Source organism: Hydra vulgaris, chromosome 15, assembly GCF_038396675.1.
Source record: "Hydra vulgaris chromosome 15, alternate assembly HydraT2T_AEP".
In the NCBI taxonomy this organism is placed as follows: Eukaryota; Metazoa; Cnidaria; class Hydrozoa; order Anthoathecata; family Hydridae; genus Hydra; species Hydra vulgaris.
In genome coordinates, this window is record NC_088934.1 from 14,116,136 (window position 1) to 14,136,233 (window position 20,098).

Sequence of the window (20,098 nt, forward strand, 5' to 3'; positions counted from 1 at the left end):
GGGCTTCTAGCGGCTTTTGAGTTTTAACCAAAGCGAAATTCAGTTGTTTATCACTTGCGGTTGACAGGTTGATGTTAAAGATGAGCTTGCAATTGTTATCTTATAAATCCTTTTTCTTTTTTTTTCAAAACCAATTTCACTTCCTACAAAATTGTAAGAAACCACTATTAAACAGAATTGAACTTAATTATTGTAATTACAATAATTTTGTCAATCTAAGTAATGGCAAATATCTAATCCAGTTCACTGCTTTATGGCTTTTTAGATTATCTTTTGCTACTGGAAACTGCATATCCGATCCATTTCAAAGTTAGTATTTGCTAAGGTTATTTTATTGTACAAGCCATTTTCTTACTTCTGATTTTATTCCCTGCTTATATAAATCCATTTCTTTAATATATGCACAATATTACTGTCTTATTGTTTGTTTTTTTTTTCTTTAATAATGTCCTTTCTTTTTCTTCTAATAATCTCCCTTTCTCTAGGCAAGATCCAAAAATGCATTGTAAAAGTAATCAGCTGCCAAGTTTGAGCCTCTGTCTTATTCTTTTAAAACTTTTAACGCTGTTCTACAAAAGCTACCATGTTTGCTTCTCAAGGGAGCTATTTTTTCTTGCTTCAACTACCAAAGCATAGTCTTGTGTGACATATATTGCAGCGCAAATGTATCCTTTTATTCATCTAGTTTTTTTTCTTTAAACACTCCTTTGGTATTTTCAAAATCTTCATTTTTTATCTCATATAATTTATAGTCTTCTGTTGCTCTTCAACTTGAATAGTGGTTGCTTGCAACTTGGGATTGAATTGAATTGAATTGGTAGGAATTGAATTGATTTAAAAAGAAAAAAGATTTGTTTAAGAATACCTGCAAGCTCATCAAATATATCAACCTGTAAACTTTTCAAATTTTTTTTTTTAAATCAAAGTCAAGTCTTTATATAGATCACAAATTAGGCTCAATTGATCGCAGATTTAGTTTGAGTTTAAGGCAAGTTTAGATTAAGTCAATAATGTAACTTAGCTTAGAAATTAAACACAACTTAAAAAAAATCCTAGATGCAATAAACCCTTTAAAATTAGCTGTTGAGAATCTGAGCAGTTTATATTTAACATTTACGAGTAGTAAAACAATATTAGAATTTGTGCTTTAGAAACTTTTTAATAAATAGTGAAATAAGCAAAAATTTGAAGTAATTGTATTGTCTGTAAAGTATAAATATAAACAAATGGGTAAAATATAAATTTAAACAAATATAAATTGAAGTTACAGAAATAGTTTAAGAAATAGTTGAAGTGAAAATATAAAGTAAAGTATGTAAATAGATTCAAATAGATGCGGAACACAAATGTTATGAAATTATTATGCTGCAAAAAGAACTCTGCAATTTCATCTTTTAGTGTAAATAATGATGAAATTATTTCAATGACTGCTCTCTTTAAAAACTTTGTCCAAAATACAAAAATCTACACTTTGATGTTGACAAATAGGCCATCAACTATGGATTTGAAAGGAGTATTTTTAGTGTGTTCTAACTTCTGTATTAATATGAAATTGTCCTTTCTAATAAGAAAATATTGAAAGTTGCATTTTTAGATTGGCAATAAAAGGTAAAATATAGAGTATTAAAAAGTAAGAAAAAAGTTAACCTAAAAATTTTTGAATCATTAAAAGTTATTGTAAGAAAAAAGTTGACCTAAAAGTTTTCGAATCATTAAAAGCCAGCAAAACATCTGTTTATTTTTAAATCCTGAAACAGCAAATTGCTGTTTTAAAAAAATGGCTAAACATATTACAAAGAAGTTAAATGGTTATTAGGGAGTTCATTAAAAAATAAACAAAAGGTTTTTCCGTTTTCTATTTATAGTTGACATACGTTTTTTGTATTTGATATTATTTATTTGTTACATTATAATTTGTACTTTACATACATTAATATTTTATAAATATTAATTTTTTTACACTTGGATCTTTTTTATTGTTTGGCAGTTAAGTTGTTTTAGTTTAATGTTTAGTCATAAAAAGCTATAAAGAACAGATATCATAAAAAGCACAACAGATTGTTCTTTTTTATAATATTCTCTGAATTAAAAATTATCAATTATTTGAATATAATTATTACTACTAATTTGTTATAATTGTTGTGTCTAAGCTGTTTTTTTGTGTCTAAAATAAAAGTCATGGTTGTGAACATCAGTTTTGCATCAGGAATTTCTAATAGCGATCCAAACAATGAAGTTGTTCTGGTTGTTGGAAAAAAAGAACATTTAGAAAATTTATCAGACAATATTGGTTTACTCTCGGTTAAGTTTGGTGATGTGGTTAGCGCACAGGTAAATAGTTTTGGTTAATGTTGTTGTGAACTTTGCTGACTCAAAAAAATTTAATAATTTTAAACATTAAAAAAGTTTAAGTTTTTTAATAGGTGTGTTTGTAGAAGTTTTATAAACTCTACTTTTTTCTATTTAGCACCTTATAAAAAGTGATTTAAAAAATTCTAACTTTTTTATTTTTAGCACTTTGCAAAGGGTGTTAAAAAACTCTCAACTCATCCTACAGATATTGTTGACCTCTGGTTTAAAAACTTTATTCTTGCTTCGCTACCATCCATTGTTAGTCGTCATAATGCACCAATGTCTCCACATGCGCTGACACTGATTGCACAAAATTCGCTAGCAAAAAGTACAAAGGAATCTGTTGTGGTGAGTTTTTGTAATAAAGTCTTTTTTAAATAATTTTCTTTTTTAAATGTTGCCAATAAAAAATTTCAAAATTTCATTTCAAAATTAGTAAAAATTTTTATAAATATAATTTTAACATAAATAAATTAATAATGTAAAGGTATTCAAATGTTGATGTTCCCTGTTTAGATTGTTTGTGAGCGTATTTCAGCTTTTGCGCTTGGTCTTGCGGTTTCAAGAGCATTTCCACTATATACCCAAAAAAAAAACTCCACAAATGAAAGTCAACTTGTAATTGAATATATTTTTTTCGGAGATAATTGTGACCCACTTTCAGATCATGAAATTCATCTTTTGCAGAATGTATCCGACTCAATAAGATTGGCTGCGAAAATTGTTGATATGCCATGTAATATAATGCACACCGATGCCTTTATTGATGTAAGTTTAATTGATATTATTTTGTTGATGAGAAATCTTTTAAGATTTCTAGGTTTCCTAACAGATAACAGTGGCAGTTAAAAATTAGGATTAATTTTTAACCGCCACTGTTAATTTTTAATAAAAAATTAAGACAAGATTAAGATTAATTTTTTTTACTTAAAAATTTTTTTATTAAATATTTTTTGATATTTATAACTTTTTTGTTAATTTATTAATAATTTGCTCTCTAAGTACATTAAAAAAATAAATTTTCTTTGAATTTACATTTCATTCGTCTGATTTGGGTTGTAATTTTATTTAATTTTCGCGTAGTTTAATTTATATATTTAAAGTTTATAAATTATAATATTATTTTTATAATGTTCTCGATAATTGCAATGTTTTTGTTTTACAGTTTAATTTATGCAATCAAACTGAATTTGATTCATAAAGGTTGAATAATTACCAATTTATTGTGCAATAAATCTAATGTAATGTGCAATAAATCTAATGTAATGTGCAGGATTTTGTGCAATAAATCTGAAGTTATAAAAAGCATTGCAAGTATTTGCAATCTGGTTGTTAAAAAAGGTAAATTAATCGTGGCAGTTAGGGGTCGTCCATAAAGTACGTATGCCAAATTTTTGAAATTTGACCCCCTCCCCCTGTTGCCATGCATACTTTTAAGTCTCCACCCCCCTCCCTTGAAAGTATGTATGTTTTTCAAATACCCTCCCCAACTTTTTTTTTCAATAAAAAAGTTTATTGAAAAAGAAAAAAGGTGGAGAAGGTACCTTAGATACTTTATGCGACCCCAAAGCCCTTTGATTGCGCACTTTTAAAACGTCTTCAAATATATATACAAATATTAATTTTAATAAAGTTAAATTACATGTTATTAATGTGTGTGCTAGGCTGAGAGGTTATGTGTAGTGCATCGATGGCGGAGATCGGAGTTTGATTCCCGGATAATCCATATTGTACTTTTTTTGTTTTAATAACAAATCAAATTAAAAAAAACTATACTTAAGGCGGATGTTTTTTCGGGCACCCCTCTTTAGTAAGTCCGTAAAAAACGAGTCTTACGCGAGATCAGTAATATTGAAAACAAAGGCCAAAACCCAGTGCCAGGGTAGGCTACCCATACCTCTTAATTAAAGGGGGCGATACAGCAAATTTTGTGCCCTTTTGCTAATTTAAGGAACATTTGCTCCCCTCCCCCCGTCCATATGTAGGGCAATATGTAGTAAAATTTTCAACTTTACCATCTAAAACTAAATTTAATTTTGTCAAATTTGCAAAATTTACACCACTACCCCCGCCCCCCGCCCCCTCCTCATTTTGGGGGTCGGAAAATTTGCATGGTCATAACTTTTGTAATTTACAATATTTTTCTACAAAAATTAAAATCTGTCAATAAATTTAAATTTAGTAGATTGAATAGTTGAAAATTTTACTACTTTAGTGCCCTCATGTATAGGGAGGGGGAGCAAGCGTTTTAGGGCTTTTTGTTCCCAGACCTTTGCCATCCCAATTTTTTGCAAGGCCTCCTTATTTGGCATAGGTATAAACATACTTAAGTTTAGAGTTTGCACGATGTGTAAAAGTGTCCTATCTGGAACATCAAAAAATCCTGAGGGCGCCCATACATGTGTGTGCATAGAGGGAAACTATACCCTCTACTCCCTTTACCATACATCTTTTTATGTTGGCAAATTGTGATAAATGAGAAAATCGAAATACGTACTTTTCAATTGATTCCTTTTCCCCCCCCCCCCTCCTTCCCCTAACCTATTTGTTTTCGTACGCTTTTTGAAGACTCTCCCCTCCCCCTTATGAGTGTACGTACTTTATGGACGGCCCCTACTATTAATTTTGCTTTGTGATGTTTGTGGTGACCATATATGAGCTGAATATAAATTGGGTTAACATACCAGTTTGTACAAGCCATGTTTTTTTCTTTCTTTGTTCCATGACATTCAAAAAAATGTTGAATGTATTGGCAATCAAAACACCGCTACAGAGTTGACTAAATAAAAAACATGTGTTATAATGATTACTGGCATATGCTGTTAATTTACTCAAAAAGTCTTTTTAATGTATTTTTGTTGTTGTCTAGATTGTGGTCAAATGAATGAATTACTGCTCAAGTCTCTATCTTTTAAATGCACTTGTACTCATTATCTAAAGAAATAATAATCATTTCCTGTTATGGTTGAGAAACTAGAGCTCTTTCTTTTATTTGATTATCTATAAAATTCTCATAGTTAAATAGAAAAGTTAGTCTTCTGTTTAAATGGAATGCTTGGAGTTAATTATTTGCAGCCTTTGTTTTAGATACTACAGAAAATTTGGTAGCTTTCATTTCAATGCTGCAACATATATGGTAAAAGCAGATTGAGAAATAAAAATATTTTACCCAAAAATAAGACACTTACCTTGTCTTACACACGGATTTTGCAGTATTTAGCTGATTTGAAGCAAATATCTGAATGTTGCTCCAAACTTAATATGTGGCTACTTAATATTAATTTGCTGAAAATAATAGTTAATAACTGGTGATGCGGAAGTTATTGGACAAATCTGAATTTAATTATTTGAGTATAATAATTTGTTTTTATGGTTTTATGCGTAGGCATAAACATACAATAAAATAAAAACTTTATTATTTGAAACACAATTATTAAAAATGAGGTTAAATGCAGCTGAACAAGAATTTTTTCAAAAGCGACTCAATATGTCTTTTGTAAATAAATCTAATATATAAAAAAAGAAATCGAAAATCATTTCAAAAAGGAAGGATTTGCTCGAAGTAGAATGTATGATAACCTAAAAAGACTTTAAACTGTTCAATTCTTTTCTGTAAAAAGCACCCTGGTCGTCCAACATCCTGGACTAGAGAAAAGAAAGCCGAATTAACGAGACTTGTCAACAATCGAAAAGGGGTCAGTCAGAGAAAAATAGGTATTAAATTCGGTGTAAATCAATCGACAATTGGTCGTCAGTTAAAAAAAATGAATATTAAATATAGAAAACGAGAAAAGACTCCAAAATACACAGAATAACAATTAAAAGCAAAGAAAAGAAGCAGGAAACTAGTTAACCAACTCCATAACACATAATTGCTATTGGTCATTGATGACAAAAAATACTTTTGTTTTTCAGGGAACAACATGACTGGAAATTCTGGATACTACACAAACAACAAAAAAACATGCCCAAAAAGTGTTTGTTTTATAGGAAAGGATAAATTTCCAAAAAAATCATTAAATAGCCATATCTCACTGTGGTATGTCCTAGCCATTGTTTTGCACTTCGAAGGCTGTATCAATTAATTCATCGATCTATATTGATGAATATTTAGAAAAATGACTTCTTCCATTCATTCACAAGTATCATAAAGACTATATGGAGCGAGGGAGGTTAACAAGCTTCAACAGAGCAAGTTTTAATTGATTGAATTAAATTAAAACTACAAGAAATCGATTTAAATTTTTTACAATTGTTGTTGTGGTGAGAAAAGAAAGCAAAGAAGAGAGTTAAAGACAGAAGACTTTTAAAATCAAAAGTTGTGTGAGTCAAAACAATATGAAGACTGGAGACAACAAAATTCCTTAAAAGATTAGCTGTTTGTTCTAAGAAATCAAAAAGTGGTGACCTTTTGTCAAGACTGGGGTATGTTGTTGTGTAATTAACAAATAGAACCACCTTGGAGGTAAAAAAACAACAGAGAACCAAGGATAGATTTTTATGCTACCCCAAAAGTTACTTTAAAAGGAAAGAGATAGTTGTTTATAAATGGTGACTTTAATACTGCAGTTTAAAGTTTAATACTGCAGTTTTGACCAGCATGCCTTAGCATAGGTTTTTGATATGTCTGCAGCAATATACTTGATCTCACCATTTTTATTTAATGCACTATAGAGCTTTTGTCTCACCACTTTTATTTGATGCACTATAGAACCTTTGTCTAATCACTTTTATTTAATATACTATAGAACCTTTGTTTTTATGGTTCATAAAGTCAGCAACAGAACAATAGAATTGAAACTTGTATTGATTGTTACAAAGTAAGTTGATCTTATATGTTTGTTAATTAAAAATTCAAAGACCTAGCTAATAATAGTATAGACTGATTGGGCAACAGCTAAAGGGTTTTTTTTTTATCTTTTTTAGCTTTGGTTTTTTATTTATATATGCTCTAAAATATATGCATTATATAGAGGAACCAAAATATCTTATAAAAGTCTTGACACTTTTTTTTAAAAGATTTTCAATTTTTTTTCAACCACTTTTTTCAGTTAGGTTGAAAAAAAAAACAGTTAAAAATGAATTAAAAATTGAATAAAAAAACAAACGTAAATTATTTTTCATTAGTTGCAGTTTTTTTAGCCGTTCAAACTGTAAAAAGTTAAAAAAAAAAGAGTTCTAAATATTTTATAGTTGTTTCTTTTGAGCACCAAAATGTTTTTTGATAAAACTTGAAATATTTTTAAAAGTTATGACTTATTTCAGATTCAATAACTTTTTTGACAAAAATTTTTCTGACCAGAATGTTAGTGGGGGGCATTTTTGAGAATTGACTGTAGTGTCAAACCCAGACCACAAGTTATAGAAAAGCCTTAGTGAGAAATAAGTTTAGCAATTGAAGCCTGGGTTCTAACTATGAGTGATTTATATCTATAACAAGGGATTAACTTGCTTTTTTGAAATGACAAAGCACAGTCATAAGTTTTGAGAGATGAATTAAGTGTAATGTATTTTGCAATTAGTTCTGCCTTATTCTTGGTAGATTTAAAAAGAACCATGTATGAGAGCTGGAATGTTTAAATCTAACTTAAGAATAAAAGGTTTAGTGATCTGGGAATAATGGACCTTTAGTGCCAGACCTTTTACATTAATTTCTTGAAATGGTCAAAAGATGTTTGTTCCCAAGAGAGTTCTTTTTGTATAAATAAAGTTAAAAAAAAGAATAAAAAAGAAAAAATAGCTAATTATTAACTATACTTTCCTGAATCAAGGAGATTATTTAGGGCACGATTTTCAGCAGCGCGATGAAATACATTAGCCTAAAAATCGTTGAGAAAGGAATTCCAGTCAACTTAATCAAAGTAGAAAGTATGATAAAATGTATGACAGGTAAATCTAAAGTTAAACAGTACAATGATTATGAGAAAAGCTTTAATGCAATCATACCATGGCAAACAACCCAAACCAGAGATAAAGCACATATCAAGAACTTAAAGTAATTGATCAGGTTTTTCGGGAAAAAGTTATCTGAAGTTACAAAGTTAGCTTTTCGCAAAAAGAATTGTGAAAGGAAAGTTTATTTAACGTTTCTGTAGGGTCAATGGTACTTAAGCAACAATATTGGTTGACTGATAAGAAGAAAGAGATTGATCAATCTGATCAAAAACAATTTCAAAAAGAGTACAATATTGGAAAGAAAAAGAATGACAAAGAACAAAGCGAAAGGTGATTGATTAAAGAGTTGCTAAAAAAAAGCACATAAAAAAAAAATTAAAGGATTGGTCCATTGGTATGTAAGTTTGTGCTAAGGTCATGCAATTTTTTTGTCTTTTTGATGTCTTTGCCAAGAGTCATCAACACTGAGATCTAAAGATGAAACAGCTGAATTTAAATTCAGCTTACTAAGACCATGAAGATGCAACAGCTGAACTTAAATTCAGCTTACTAAGACCATGAAGATGCAACAGCTGAATTTAAATTCAACTTACTAAGGCCATGCAGATGCAACAGCTGAATTTAAATTCAACTTACTAAGGCCATGCAGATGCAACAGCTGAATTTAAATTCAACTTACTAAGAACATGAAGATGCAACAGCTGAATTTAAATTCAACTTACTAAGACCATGCAGATGCAACAGCTGAATTTAAATTCAACTTACTAAGACCACGAAGATGCAACAGCAGCATTCAAGTCTTACTAAGACCATGTTGTTCAGCTTCAAAGGATGAAAAATTACTTTGAAAATCACATTTTGTCCTGATATTTTGCAATCAGCTTGTAAATTAAAAAAAGATAAACTTTGGTTTATGGTACTCTTCATTTTTGATGGTTTTGATGATTTGAAACTGGAGCTAAAGTACTATAAAAAATCCCCCCAGTAACTTTTTGGTCAGGAAAATTATATATTTTTCAAATTACCGCATCTGAAATATGTCATAATTTTTAAAAATATTTCAAGTTTTATCAAAATATATTTTGGCACTCAAAAGATACGACTATATAAAATTTAGAACTCATTTTTCAGAAGTATTTTTATTACAATCAATGTTTAATTATGCTAGCACAGTGGTGACACATTTGGAGTTGGATGGACAAGGGACATTGTCCGCCTATTTTTCACTGCGTGTGGTGTGTTTTATTAGTATATCTTTAATCATGGCTCTAAAATAACACTGTCATTAAGTGTTTGATTGAAATGCTATAATTAAAAATGTTTCTCTATTATGTCTGATTACCATAATAAAACCTTATAACTAGATTTATAAAGTACAATAGCTAAATATGTTATAAACATTTATGGTGTCATTTAAAAAAATCTCCATCCAAGTATGAACAAAATGAAATTAAAAACTTGTTTACTTGAGTTATAAAAGTTTTTATAGATTTTACAAAGAAATACTCTTCACTTTATTACTTTAAAAATTTATTATTTATGGAGCTTTTTACACTTTTATATATAGACTTTTATTATACAGAATATAATTGTTAATAATTAAAAGCATCTTTATCATTTTAAAGGTTTCTTAGTTAAATTTACTTACATTCTTAATTGTTCCTATCCCTCCTCCACTTCCCTCTTCCACTTTTACAAGTGATGCGTTGCGCTTGTGTTAGCATATAAAGTGTATGAATTAAAGAAAAAATGTTATGCATAGATCGTGAAATTGCGCATTTCACGAAAGTGCATTTTTTTGCTCATTCCTTGAACTGGATAGGGCTGTTGCACTGATGGCAATTGATGAGTTTTTATTTTTATTTTTTAATCAGTTATGTTTATTATATATGATATATATTTGAAATTGACTTAAATAGGGAATTGTGCAGTGGAGTGAAAGTACATCGACTGACTATATATTACTTATATATATATATGTAATACATTTTTAAAAAAAAAAAGGTTTTTCGGGGTACCTCAAGACCCTTGAACGTATAACGAGTTCCTAATATTATCAAAAAAAATTTTTATAAAGTGTATTATTTTGGGTGTCAAATGAAATGAAATCATATAAAAATTTCAAACTTAAAAACTTAAAAAAAAAAAAAAAAAAAAAAACCTGGTATAAATGCACTTTTTTCCTTTTCAGTTTGTAAGCGAGAGGTTCAGAGTTCGACTCCCACCACGTCCCTGGAAGTGCCGCGCTCAACTTAGTTTCTCCGCGCAGCGGCCTTGCTCGGCAAGGTTCGTGTTTCAAAGTTTAAGATTTGAGATAGGGTTGCACCACGATTAACAACTTAAAAAAACACACAAAAAAACACAAAAAAATGAGTAGCCTCCTCGACTGTAGTGGCCCCTCTCGGGCCTTGGGGAGGTGAATAATCTAAAAAAAAAAAGTTAATAAACTTCATTTTTTATGCTGTTACATCTCGCATTAATTTTTATTTAATATATTTATCATTTTTGAAATTTTCATATTATTTTGCTTCATTTGAGATCCAATATGATACACTTTATAAGATTTTTTTTATAATATTAGGAACTCATTATATGTTCATGGGTCTTGAGGGATCCCTAAAATAATTTATTAATCAAAAATTTTTTAAGACCAGTGTTTTTTTTATCATATAGAACGAAAAATTGAATATCACGCAAAACAAAATATCAAATAGAGCGAAAAATAGCACCGTTCGTGAAATTTACGATCTGTTTACGCAATTTTACGATCTGTGCATAACATTTTTTTGTTGTTGTTCTTTAGGAAGTAAACAAAGTAGGTAAAGAAATTGGTATTTTACCTACTGTTATACAAGGGAAAGAACTTGATGAAAAAGGTTTTGGAGGTAATTAATGATTTTAATGTTTTCGAGCGCCCACATGCCTCGACCTTTTTTTATTATAAAGTTTTATTATATAGCATTTACATATTTAAGTAGTTCGTTAAAATTTGTATCTTAGGTTTGTATGGGGTAGGTAAAGCAGCTGTTCACCAGCCTGCTCTTGTGATTTTAAGTCATACACCTGCTGGAGCAACCAAGACAATTGCTTGGTGTGGAAAAGGAATTGTTTATGATACTGGTGGACTCTCTATTAAAGATAAGGTTAACTGATAAAATAAAAGTTTGTTAAAGCAAACACTTGCACAATTTAGCTGTTCGTTTTGAAGTGATATATTTATAATCTGTTGAGTTATTCAGTTTTCTCTTCTCTTTTTTTTTATTTAAATTTATTATATAGTATTAATATTATTTTCTATTTTTGTATTATTTTAAATTGCTTAGCATTACATTTGTTTGTGTTATTGAGATTAACAGTGTTAAAAGTATAAGTCAAATCGTTGAGTTATAAAAATAATTTTTTCTTCTAGTAAATATCCTAATAAATTTTTTTCTAGACTTAAAAAATTGTTAATCTAACTATTTTAGTTTGCTTTTCAAAACGCTTTGAATATGCTTTAAATAGTGCTTAGATCGATTGATGAGCATCTTCTTGATATGTGTATGTCCAATTCATCAGAAGTGCAAGATCCTTTTACATACAATTGGTCTTGTGAAACTAATGGTGGGTATATATAAATGCTAGGATGTTCCCCTGGTCCAGATACTAAATAATTTGTTTTAATTTGAGGAAGGCTTGAATGTCTTCGAATTGGTCTCTTATTCAACACGCATTCTTCCTTGTTGCCTGCATTTTGTTTTGTTACCACCAAGTCAATATTTTTTTCTTTTTTTTTTGGGCTTTCTAGTTTTTTTTTTGGACTCTGTTGTTCCTTATTTTTACTATAAGCTAAACTTGAGTGTGTTTCTTGCTCTACTTTGAATTTAGAAAAACTTGTATTGTTTTTACATTTCTCGGTGTTAATTTTTCGACTGCAGATCTTTTCTTTTATTCTTTTATATTGGCATATGGGAAAATTGGCTATCATTTCACAGAGTTTTTCAATAAAGTGTTCTGCCACGTTTTTGTGATAAGCTAAAGAATGTTCGTATAGCGTGCATAACACTTTTTCAAGCGTTGTTACTACTTGAAGACTATTGGACTCCACAACATTCTGTCTTGATCTGTCGACGATTTCTTCTTGAAGTCGTCTAAACGTCGCTCTATCTTTTGCATATCCCATTTTTCTAACAGCAATGATAGGGACGTCATAAGAAACTGCCATTCCAAGCAGGTTTAAGCAATACGTACTCCTGATAGTTTTTTTACTCAAAACGAAAACAAAACCGTTTGATTGTAATACAGAAAGCGAATCTTTAACGAACTCAGATTCAGTTACTGAGTTAATTCTTATAAAATAGCTCGACGAAAGTCTTTGAGTTAGCAGTGATTTGATTGTACATTTAACCGAGCTACATAAATAAACCAGTTTTTGCTGATCCATTAGTTGAACATAATTATTATAATTACCTGCAATAAAAACAGCATTTTGTAGCGGTATATACAAATATTTAAATTAAATGCGTTAAAATCTATTTATAACAAATCTTTGTTCGATATTACCGGTCGTGGTAAGTATTTTAGTAAGCCAGATCGCGGTGTTTTAGCGAGTCTATCTTGCACCTACGGTATTAGCTTTAACGAAAGTCGGTGAATTATATTTATCTACATGTATAATGAATATATATATATATATATATATATATATTATGATTTAATTTCTTCAATTGTATCTTTTATTGCTTTATTTAAAAAAGAAATAAAATCTATTTTCTCTTTAGTAGAACTTTTACGTTTTTATGAACATCTGCACTTTATTTTTTTATTTTTTTGTTTTGTAAACAGCACAGCTGTCTTTATCACCTTTGCCGATCAGTTCTTTAATCAAAGTTCTGTAACTTTTGAACCACGTGTTATCTCTTTCTACATACTGATCAAATCTAGTAAAATAAAACTCAAGTATTTTATAAAGTTATTGGTCCATGGAGAGTTTTTATTTTGATTTGTTTAACTTTATTTTCTACACGAATTAGATGTCCCTATTCTATTGTATTTCTTATTCTAATATGAAATAGTTTTCACAGCAAGAGTGGACTAAAACAAATGGATAATGCTGTCTTATGAAAATAAAAGCATAGAATTTAAATGTGCTGAATATTTTACTTTAATCTACAATCGAGTCATTAGAACATCGAATCAATCGAAAGTAAATAGCGGCCCAAACGTTCTCTTTATGAGTTCATAAAAACAAATATTGATTGTGTAAAATCATAAGTGCAAGTGTTAAGTCATAAAGTGCACGTTTTTCTTTAAAGATTTTGTTTCAAAGCGTTGATGTTGGTTATAGATTTCTAGATGTTGATATTATTTCTAAATTTTGAATTTACTTCTCGGGTCATATCATAACTCTCATTGCATGGGCTCTCATTGTGTTGGCTCTCATTGTGTGGCTTACATCTGTTTTCGAGTTTTTAATTACCTAAAAATTACAATTTATAATGCACAGTTGTTTATCTTAAAAAAGAATAATTTAAAAGTAGAAATATAAAAGGACGAATGTTTTTCAAACTATCTTAATTTTATCAGGACTTAATAAAATTATTTTTTCTAGATATTTTTTTTCGGATAATTTGAATGTCAACTGTTTCAAACTAACCGGTAAGCAGCAAAATTTTGAAAAATTTAGAGAAAAGTAAAACTAATGGTGAATTATAATTAATTCCTATTACATTTAACTGAAATGTTGTATTTTGTTGGTCTAATGTTCGAAATGATAACACTTTTTCTTTTGGGTCAGTAATTTAATCGTTTTAATTGTTATTAAATCTTCAGCCAAGAACCAAAAGGCTGTATGTCCACATTTTATGTTTTTTATGTTTATTATCAATAAATATTCAACAATCAATGGGGTATGTGTTCAATAAATCTAGTCTCAAGAATGATTCAACTTTTCAAAATATTTAAAAAATTAGTCGAAAATTCTGGCAGCAAGTCTTTACAAATTAAATTTTAAAACTTGATTTTCTCGGAAACACAAAAAATGGACATTATTGGTTCGCGGCTGACGAAATGATACTTTAAGTGAAACAGTTAGACTAAGAGTAGTAGTGCGACGAAAACCTTTTAAAAAAAGGTTTTCTTCAGTTATAGAAGTTATAGAAGCTGTAAGAAAAAATTTGCAGCCATGATCCGCATGTATAATTGATCTCAACTTATAATACTATCAAATATGCTCATAAAGATAAAAAGTATACTATAATTGAAATATGCATCAACGACAGAGTATGTTGGGAAATTGTTAGAATAGGTAATTAAAAATAAGGAATTTTCATGAATTTCGGCATTATTGTTTGGAATTGGATACAAATTTATTTTTTTCATCAATTTACCTGTCTAAAGCCAAGGGATTTACAACAGTTGAGGAGGCTACTTTTTTTTATCAGACTATTTTTATTGTTAATGTAACCATCTCTAAACCTTTTAACTTTTAATACGCAAACTTTTACAAACAAGGTCGCTGCGTGGAGAAACAAGTTAAATGCGGCGGTGGCTGAATCCGAAATTTTCTGCTTTTGAAGCGAATAAAACTACACCACCCATAATTTTTGGTCAAATTATCTATATTAGTCGGTTTAGCAACGAAACAAACATTATTTTTGAATATTCTCGGAAAGAATCCTATTTAAAATTATTTTTCAAATGTAGTTGTTAATAACATTTAAATAACATTTTTGTTTATGTTTGTTTTTGCAAGCTGCAAGATTAGTTTATCTAACTTAATTTATCATCTAGTAACTTTTAAAAAAAGTTTAATATATTGTAATAACATTAAAATAATTGTTGAAAAAAAAGTTGTTTGTAAATTTTAAATGTTAATTGTAAAAAAATTATTTTTTAGATTAGTATGCCTGGAATGAAAAGAGATTGCGGTGGAGCTGCTGGTATTTTAGGAGCCTTTAGAGCTGCTGTGAAAATGGTAAATTTTCCTTATAAAGTTTATTAATAGGCATTGTCACTTATAAATTTGTTAATTTTTTCCATTTGTGTCCGAAGGGGTTCAAAGAAAATTTGCATGCTGTTTTTTGTCTGGCAGAAAATGCTGTTGGTCCTCTCGCTACAAGACCAGATGATGTTCATACCCTATATTCAGGCTTGTGAGCAATATTAAATATGCATTAATATATTTTAAATACTATATTCAAGTAGTCTATACATTTAAATTAAAAGTATCTTTTTGATATTTGTTATTATTATTTGATCTTTTAGAACTGTTGAAATAAATAATACGGACGCAGAAGGAAGATTGGTTTTAGGCGATGGAGTATAATAGTTTTCTTTTGATTGGTTTTTTTAATTTCATTAGCACCCCAATAAGAGCAAAAAATTCAATTTCAGGTTGCTTATGCTAAAAAAGATTTAAAAGCAGAAGTTATTATTGACATGGCAACATTAACTGGTGCACAGGGTATTGCAACTGGTAAATATCATGCAGCTATTCTGTCAAATAATGAAGAATGGGAAAATCGTTGTGTTAAAGCAGGGAAAATGAGTGGTGATCTTGTGGTACCTTTTTTGATTTTTATGTTAAAACATTTAAATAAATCTTTTATTTTTTAAGAATTTTATATCGTAGTTAAAGTTTAAATGTTACTAATGCATTGAATATTCATATATATAGTTTGAGTCGGATTCTTATATAATTTATTTTATTGCTCGTTAGTTTCCAGTTCCATATTGCCCCGAATTACACTTTGATGAGTTCAACAGCCATGTAGCAGACATGAAAAATTCTGTTAAGGTTAGATATTTTATTTTTAGTATTAATCTAAAATTGCATTACTTGTTTGTATTTCTGATTTTATATTTTAGTCTCGTTTTAATGCTCAAGTATCTTGTGCCGGTCTTTTTATAGGTGGGAATAAATTTAGTTAATATCAATCGGAGCAAAAATGTTTTTAGGCTTTTGATACTGCTTTCTATTTATTTTTTTATTATTAGGTGCTCATATTGGTTTTGATTTTTCTGGTGTATGGGTACATATTGATATGGCAGCGCCAGTCGAACTTCAGGTAACAGTTCAATTTTTGATTATTAAAAGCATGTTATTTTGCAATTAAGTATAGTCTGAGTTTTTTATCTATGTTAAATATATAGTCTGAATAGGGACCGTGGCGCAGCGGTCAGAGCGCTTGCTTTAAATGATACCTCTCGCTCGAAGCGAGCCCAGAGCTCGCTTCGAGCGAGATTGGTATCATTTTGCGCCATTGGTAAGGAAGAAGGTGTGAATTTTCCTTGTCAAATGCTTCTCCGCTGCATGACAAGACCGTTAGGTTTTTTGGGGGCACCTAAAACAATAGTTTTAAAAAAAATTTCTCTAATTGTTCTGGTGTGGCACAATTACATGTTATTCTAGTTTTCTATTTTAATGTAAAGTGAACAAATTTTCAACAACTGTGGCAATAACTCTTTACACTTTTATGCATAAAACAATATTTTTACGTATAAATTTTTCGATTTTTTTTATTTTAGAATGAACGTGGATCTGGCTACGGCGTGGCATTGCTTCTCACGCTTTTTGGTAAATATTCTAATAATGATCTCCTTCAAAAAATCTCCCCCGAGTTGTAGAGACAACAATATTTTTTTAATTTTAGTTCATTCGCTAAGTGAGTGCTTATTTATTCGTTGAGTTTGAATTGTCTTTAATCATTTTATTCAGTTTTATCTTGCTATTTTGTCTTAACTCGTACTGAGTGTTCTTATTTTTATTTTGTTACTCGGTGTATTGCTTTTAATTTAGTGATTAGTTTTGAGGCCTTTAATCTTTATTTCTCAATTTATGAATTGTTTTAAGTTACTCGTTGTTTTTCGCCAGCCAAATATTTTGGAGATCAAAATGGTGTTGTAAAATCTTAAATTTGACTTATTACTATTTACAATGGACAACATCAACAACGAAATAGTAACAAGTGAAATAACTTTATTTTTTATTTTTTCTACATTTATGTTGTCGAAACCTATGTCCATAATGTCAAGAAATGTCAAAGTTGTCCATAATGTCAAGATTTTTCTCTTGAGGATTTAAAAGTTTGGTTTTCTGCGATTAGTAAAACTATTACAATCTCTTTTCAATCGATAACAAATTATCATACGTCTTGTTTCACTTCAGCGGTTATAGAAACGTATTTTCATTGGCTTGATGTTACTTTGCAATGGATTCTAATCATATTACGCATAGTCACCAAGATCACAAATCAACAACAAAGTTAATGTTAATCGACACCTCAAAGCCTGATTATACGTTTCTTTACTAAATAAATTTCGGATTTTTTTAAAAAAAAGTTACTAGTTTTATGCATGGCCTACTTAAATACACGGCCTTCTATTCCGCTTAAATCGAAAAAAAATAGAAGGCCAGTTGAAAAAACGAATATTCCCTTATATGGACTAACTTTCTCAAAATATTTTAAATATTGCGCTATCAATGTTAAGTAAGTATATCTGGAACAGGATAAAAATTTTCGCGTTAGATAATTGACATCTCTACTAAACTTCAACAACTTAGTATTGTTATTTGTGGCTACTTTTTAATTGTTAATAATAATAATGGTTAATAAATGCTGTGTTGTCGGTTGTACCTCCAATTATAATGGTGGTGAAGTAATACCAGTCTTTGGTTTTCCAAAAGATGATGACTTGAGAAAGTTATGGGTTAGATTTGTAAATAGAAATTGTTGAACTGTTACTAAATCATCTGTGATCTGCTTTAAACATTTTGATGAAAGTTTAGTATACAAAGGAGCATCAGAAAAACGATTTCGTTTGTTGTATAATTTGAAGCCTGTTCCTACAATATACCCGACCAGCATTGCAACAGCTTCACTTCCAGCTATGTTTATACCAAGAAAATCACCAACTAAAAGAATTTTTCAAGAAGATGAATATCAGAAGTTTTTATCAAATGATGTTATTGAAGATCTTAATTCTCTTACAGTTGCTGATTCACCAACAGGATATTCATTTTCCTAATTCGATGATTGTGTCGTGTTCCATAAAATTATTCAAAATGAACTACACATACCTGAAGTTGCTGAATGTATTCGTATTGACAAAAATCTTCATGTCAAACTTTTTTACAAAAATCTTCCAGTTTCTTAGCCACCTTGGCTCAGAGTAACCAGTCAATGTATGTTAAAAAGAAAGAGTATGCTGGAAAACTTTGATACACATTTTAGCATCGAAGAAGAAAAGTTGTCTTCCATTCTTGAAGAACATAAAAGTCACCAAATAAAAAAAAATCAAATTTATTCTTCAAATATGCTTCAATTTGTCTTGATGTTGCATTACACATCATTGCAAACTTATCATTTACTGCTGAAGGAATTCCCTCTTACATCTATATCACTGTTAGGCAAGTTTAAAGCAGGTGAAATTAATTCTATGAAAGTTTTGAAATTGTTACATGAAAATGGAAGCTTATCAAATGATCTTATAATAATTTTTGATGAAATGTATTTGCAAAAATGTGCAGAATATTCTGGTGGAGATGTAATTGGGATTAGTGAAGAAAATGAATGTTAGAGAAGCATTGTTTCTTTCATGGTAGTTGGTTTAAAAGAAAATACCTCTTGTGTCATCAAAGCAATTCCAATTATAAAATTAACAGTGATTGGTTGAAAACTGAAATTTTCAGCTTGATTCAATCTTTAATAAAATATAGTTTTAATGTTCAAGGTGTTGTTTGTGACAATCATGCTTCAAATGTTTACAAAATTGCTTGATGCATATGGTAAAAAACCAGATGATTTGTTTATTAATGTACAATCACAAAAAATTTACCTATTCTTTGACATAGTGCATCTGATTAAAAACATTTGGAACAACTTACTAAATAAAAAAAAGTTTATTTTTCCAGAATTTCATTTTTAAGCTTTTAAAGATGAAATTCACGTTCAACCAGGAGAAATATCGTGGAAAATATTTCATGATTTATTAGAAAATGACAGCCTGTTGGATGCAAGTTTAAAAAAAGCACCAAAAATAAATAGCAAAGTTTTCCATCCTGGAAACTACAAGCAAAATGTCACTGTTGCTTTAGGTATCTTCCATGAAACTACAGCAGCAGCAATAAAATCATATTTTCCCAACCATTTAGATATTGCATCTTTCCTAACTCTTTTTAATAAATGGTGGACAATTACAAGTTCGAAAAATCAGTTTTCTAATAACTGTCTTGGAAATGCTGCTATTATTAATGATAAAAAACCTGAGTTTTTTCGAGCTTTCGCTGAATGGTTAAATAAATAGAAAAACACCAAAATTCCAAATTTTGAGAAATATACATTATCTCCTCAAACATCATCAGCACTACAAAGAACTTTATTATGTCAAGCTTCTTTAATAGAAGATCTATTGGAAGATAATTATAAATTTATATTGACTGCTCATTTTCAAAGTGATCCGTTAGAAAGAAGATTTGGACAATACCACCAAATGAGTGGTGGCAGGTTTCTTGTCAGTTTGAAAGATGTTATCTATAGTGAGAAGATAATCCAAATAAAAAGTTTAATAAAGGAAGGAATTAAAATATTTGAAAATGATATTAATGATGTTCAAGATACACAACATGCTAGATCCTTGATGGATCAGATGAAAGAAAGAGATTATGATTGTGTGATTTTATCAGACGGTTCGCGTGAAGTTGCTACTTATATTGCTGGTTTTATTGCCAAAAAACTGATTAAGAAGTTTAAAATATGTTGCAAGTTGCTTTGTAGTCAACATTGTCAACAGGAGTCGAATGACTATAGTTATTTAAATAAATTGTCCAGAGGTGGGCTAACAACTCCATCACTAGCCCTTTTAGAATATG

General features: G+C 29.5%; 1 protein-coding gene across 1 annotated transcript; it reads left to right on the forward strand.

The window, feature by feature from the left end:
* The first annotated feature begins 1,805 nt into the window (after positions 1–1,805).
* Positions 1,806–16,892, forward strand: LOC136091493 (probable aminopeptidase NPEPL1). Its single transcript, XM_065819114.1, has 13 exons — positions 1,806–2,331; positions 2,515–2,700; positions 2,869–3,120; positions 11,051–11,132; positions 11,248–11,390; positions 15,125–15,202; positions 15,280–15,380; positions 15,493–15,547; positions 15,622–15,789; positions 15,947–16,024; positions 16,096–16,138; positions 16,225–16,295; positions 16,756–16,892. Exons 1-13 carry the CDS (start codon positions 2,179–2,181, stop codon positions 16,852–16,854), a joined length of 1,509 nt encoding a protein of 502 aa, XP_065675186.1. The 5' UTR covers positions 1,806–2,178; the 3' UTR covers positions 16,855–16,892.
* The last annotated feature ends 3,206 nt before the right edge of the window (positions 16,893–20,098 follow it).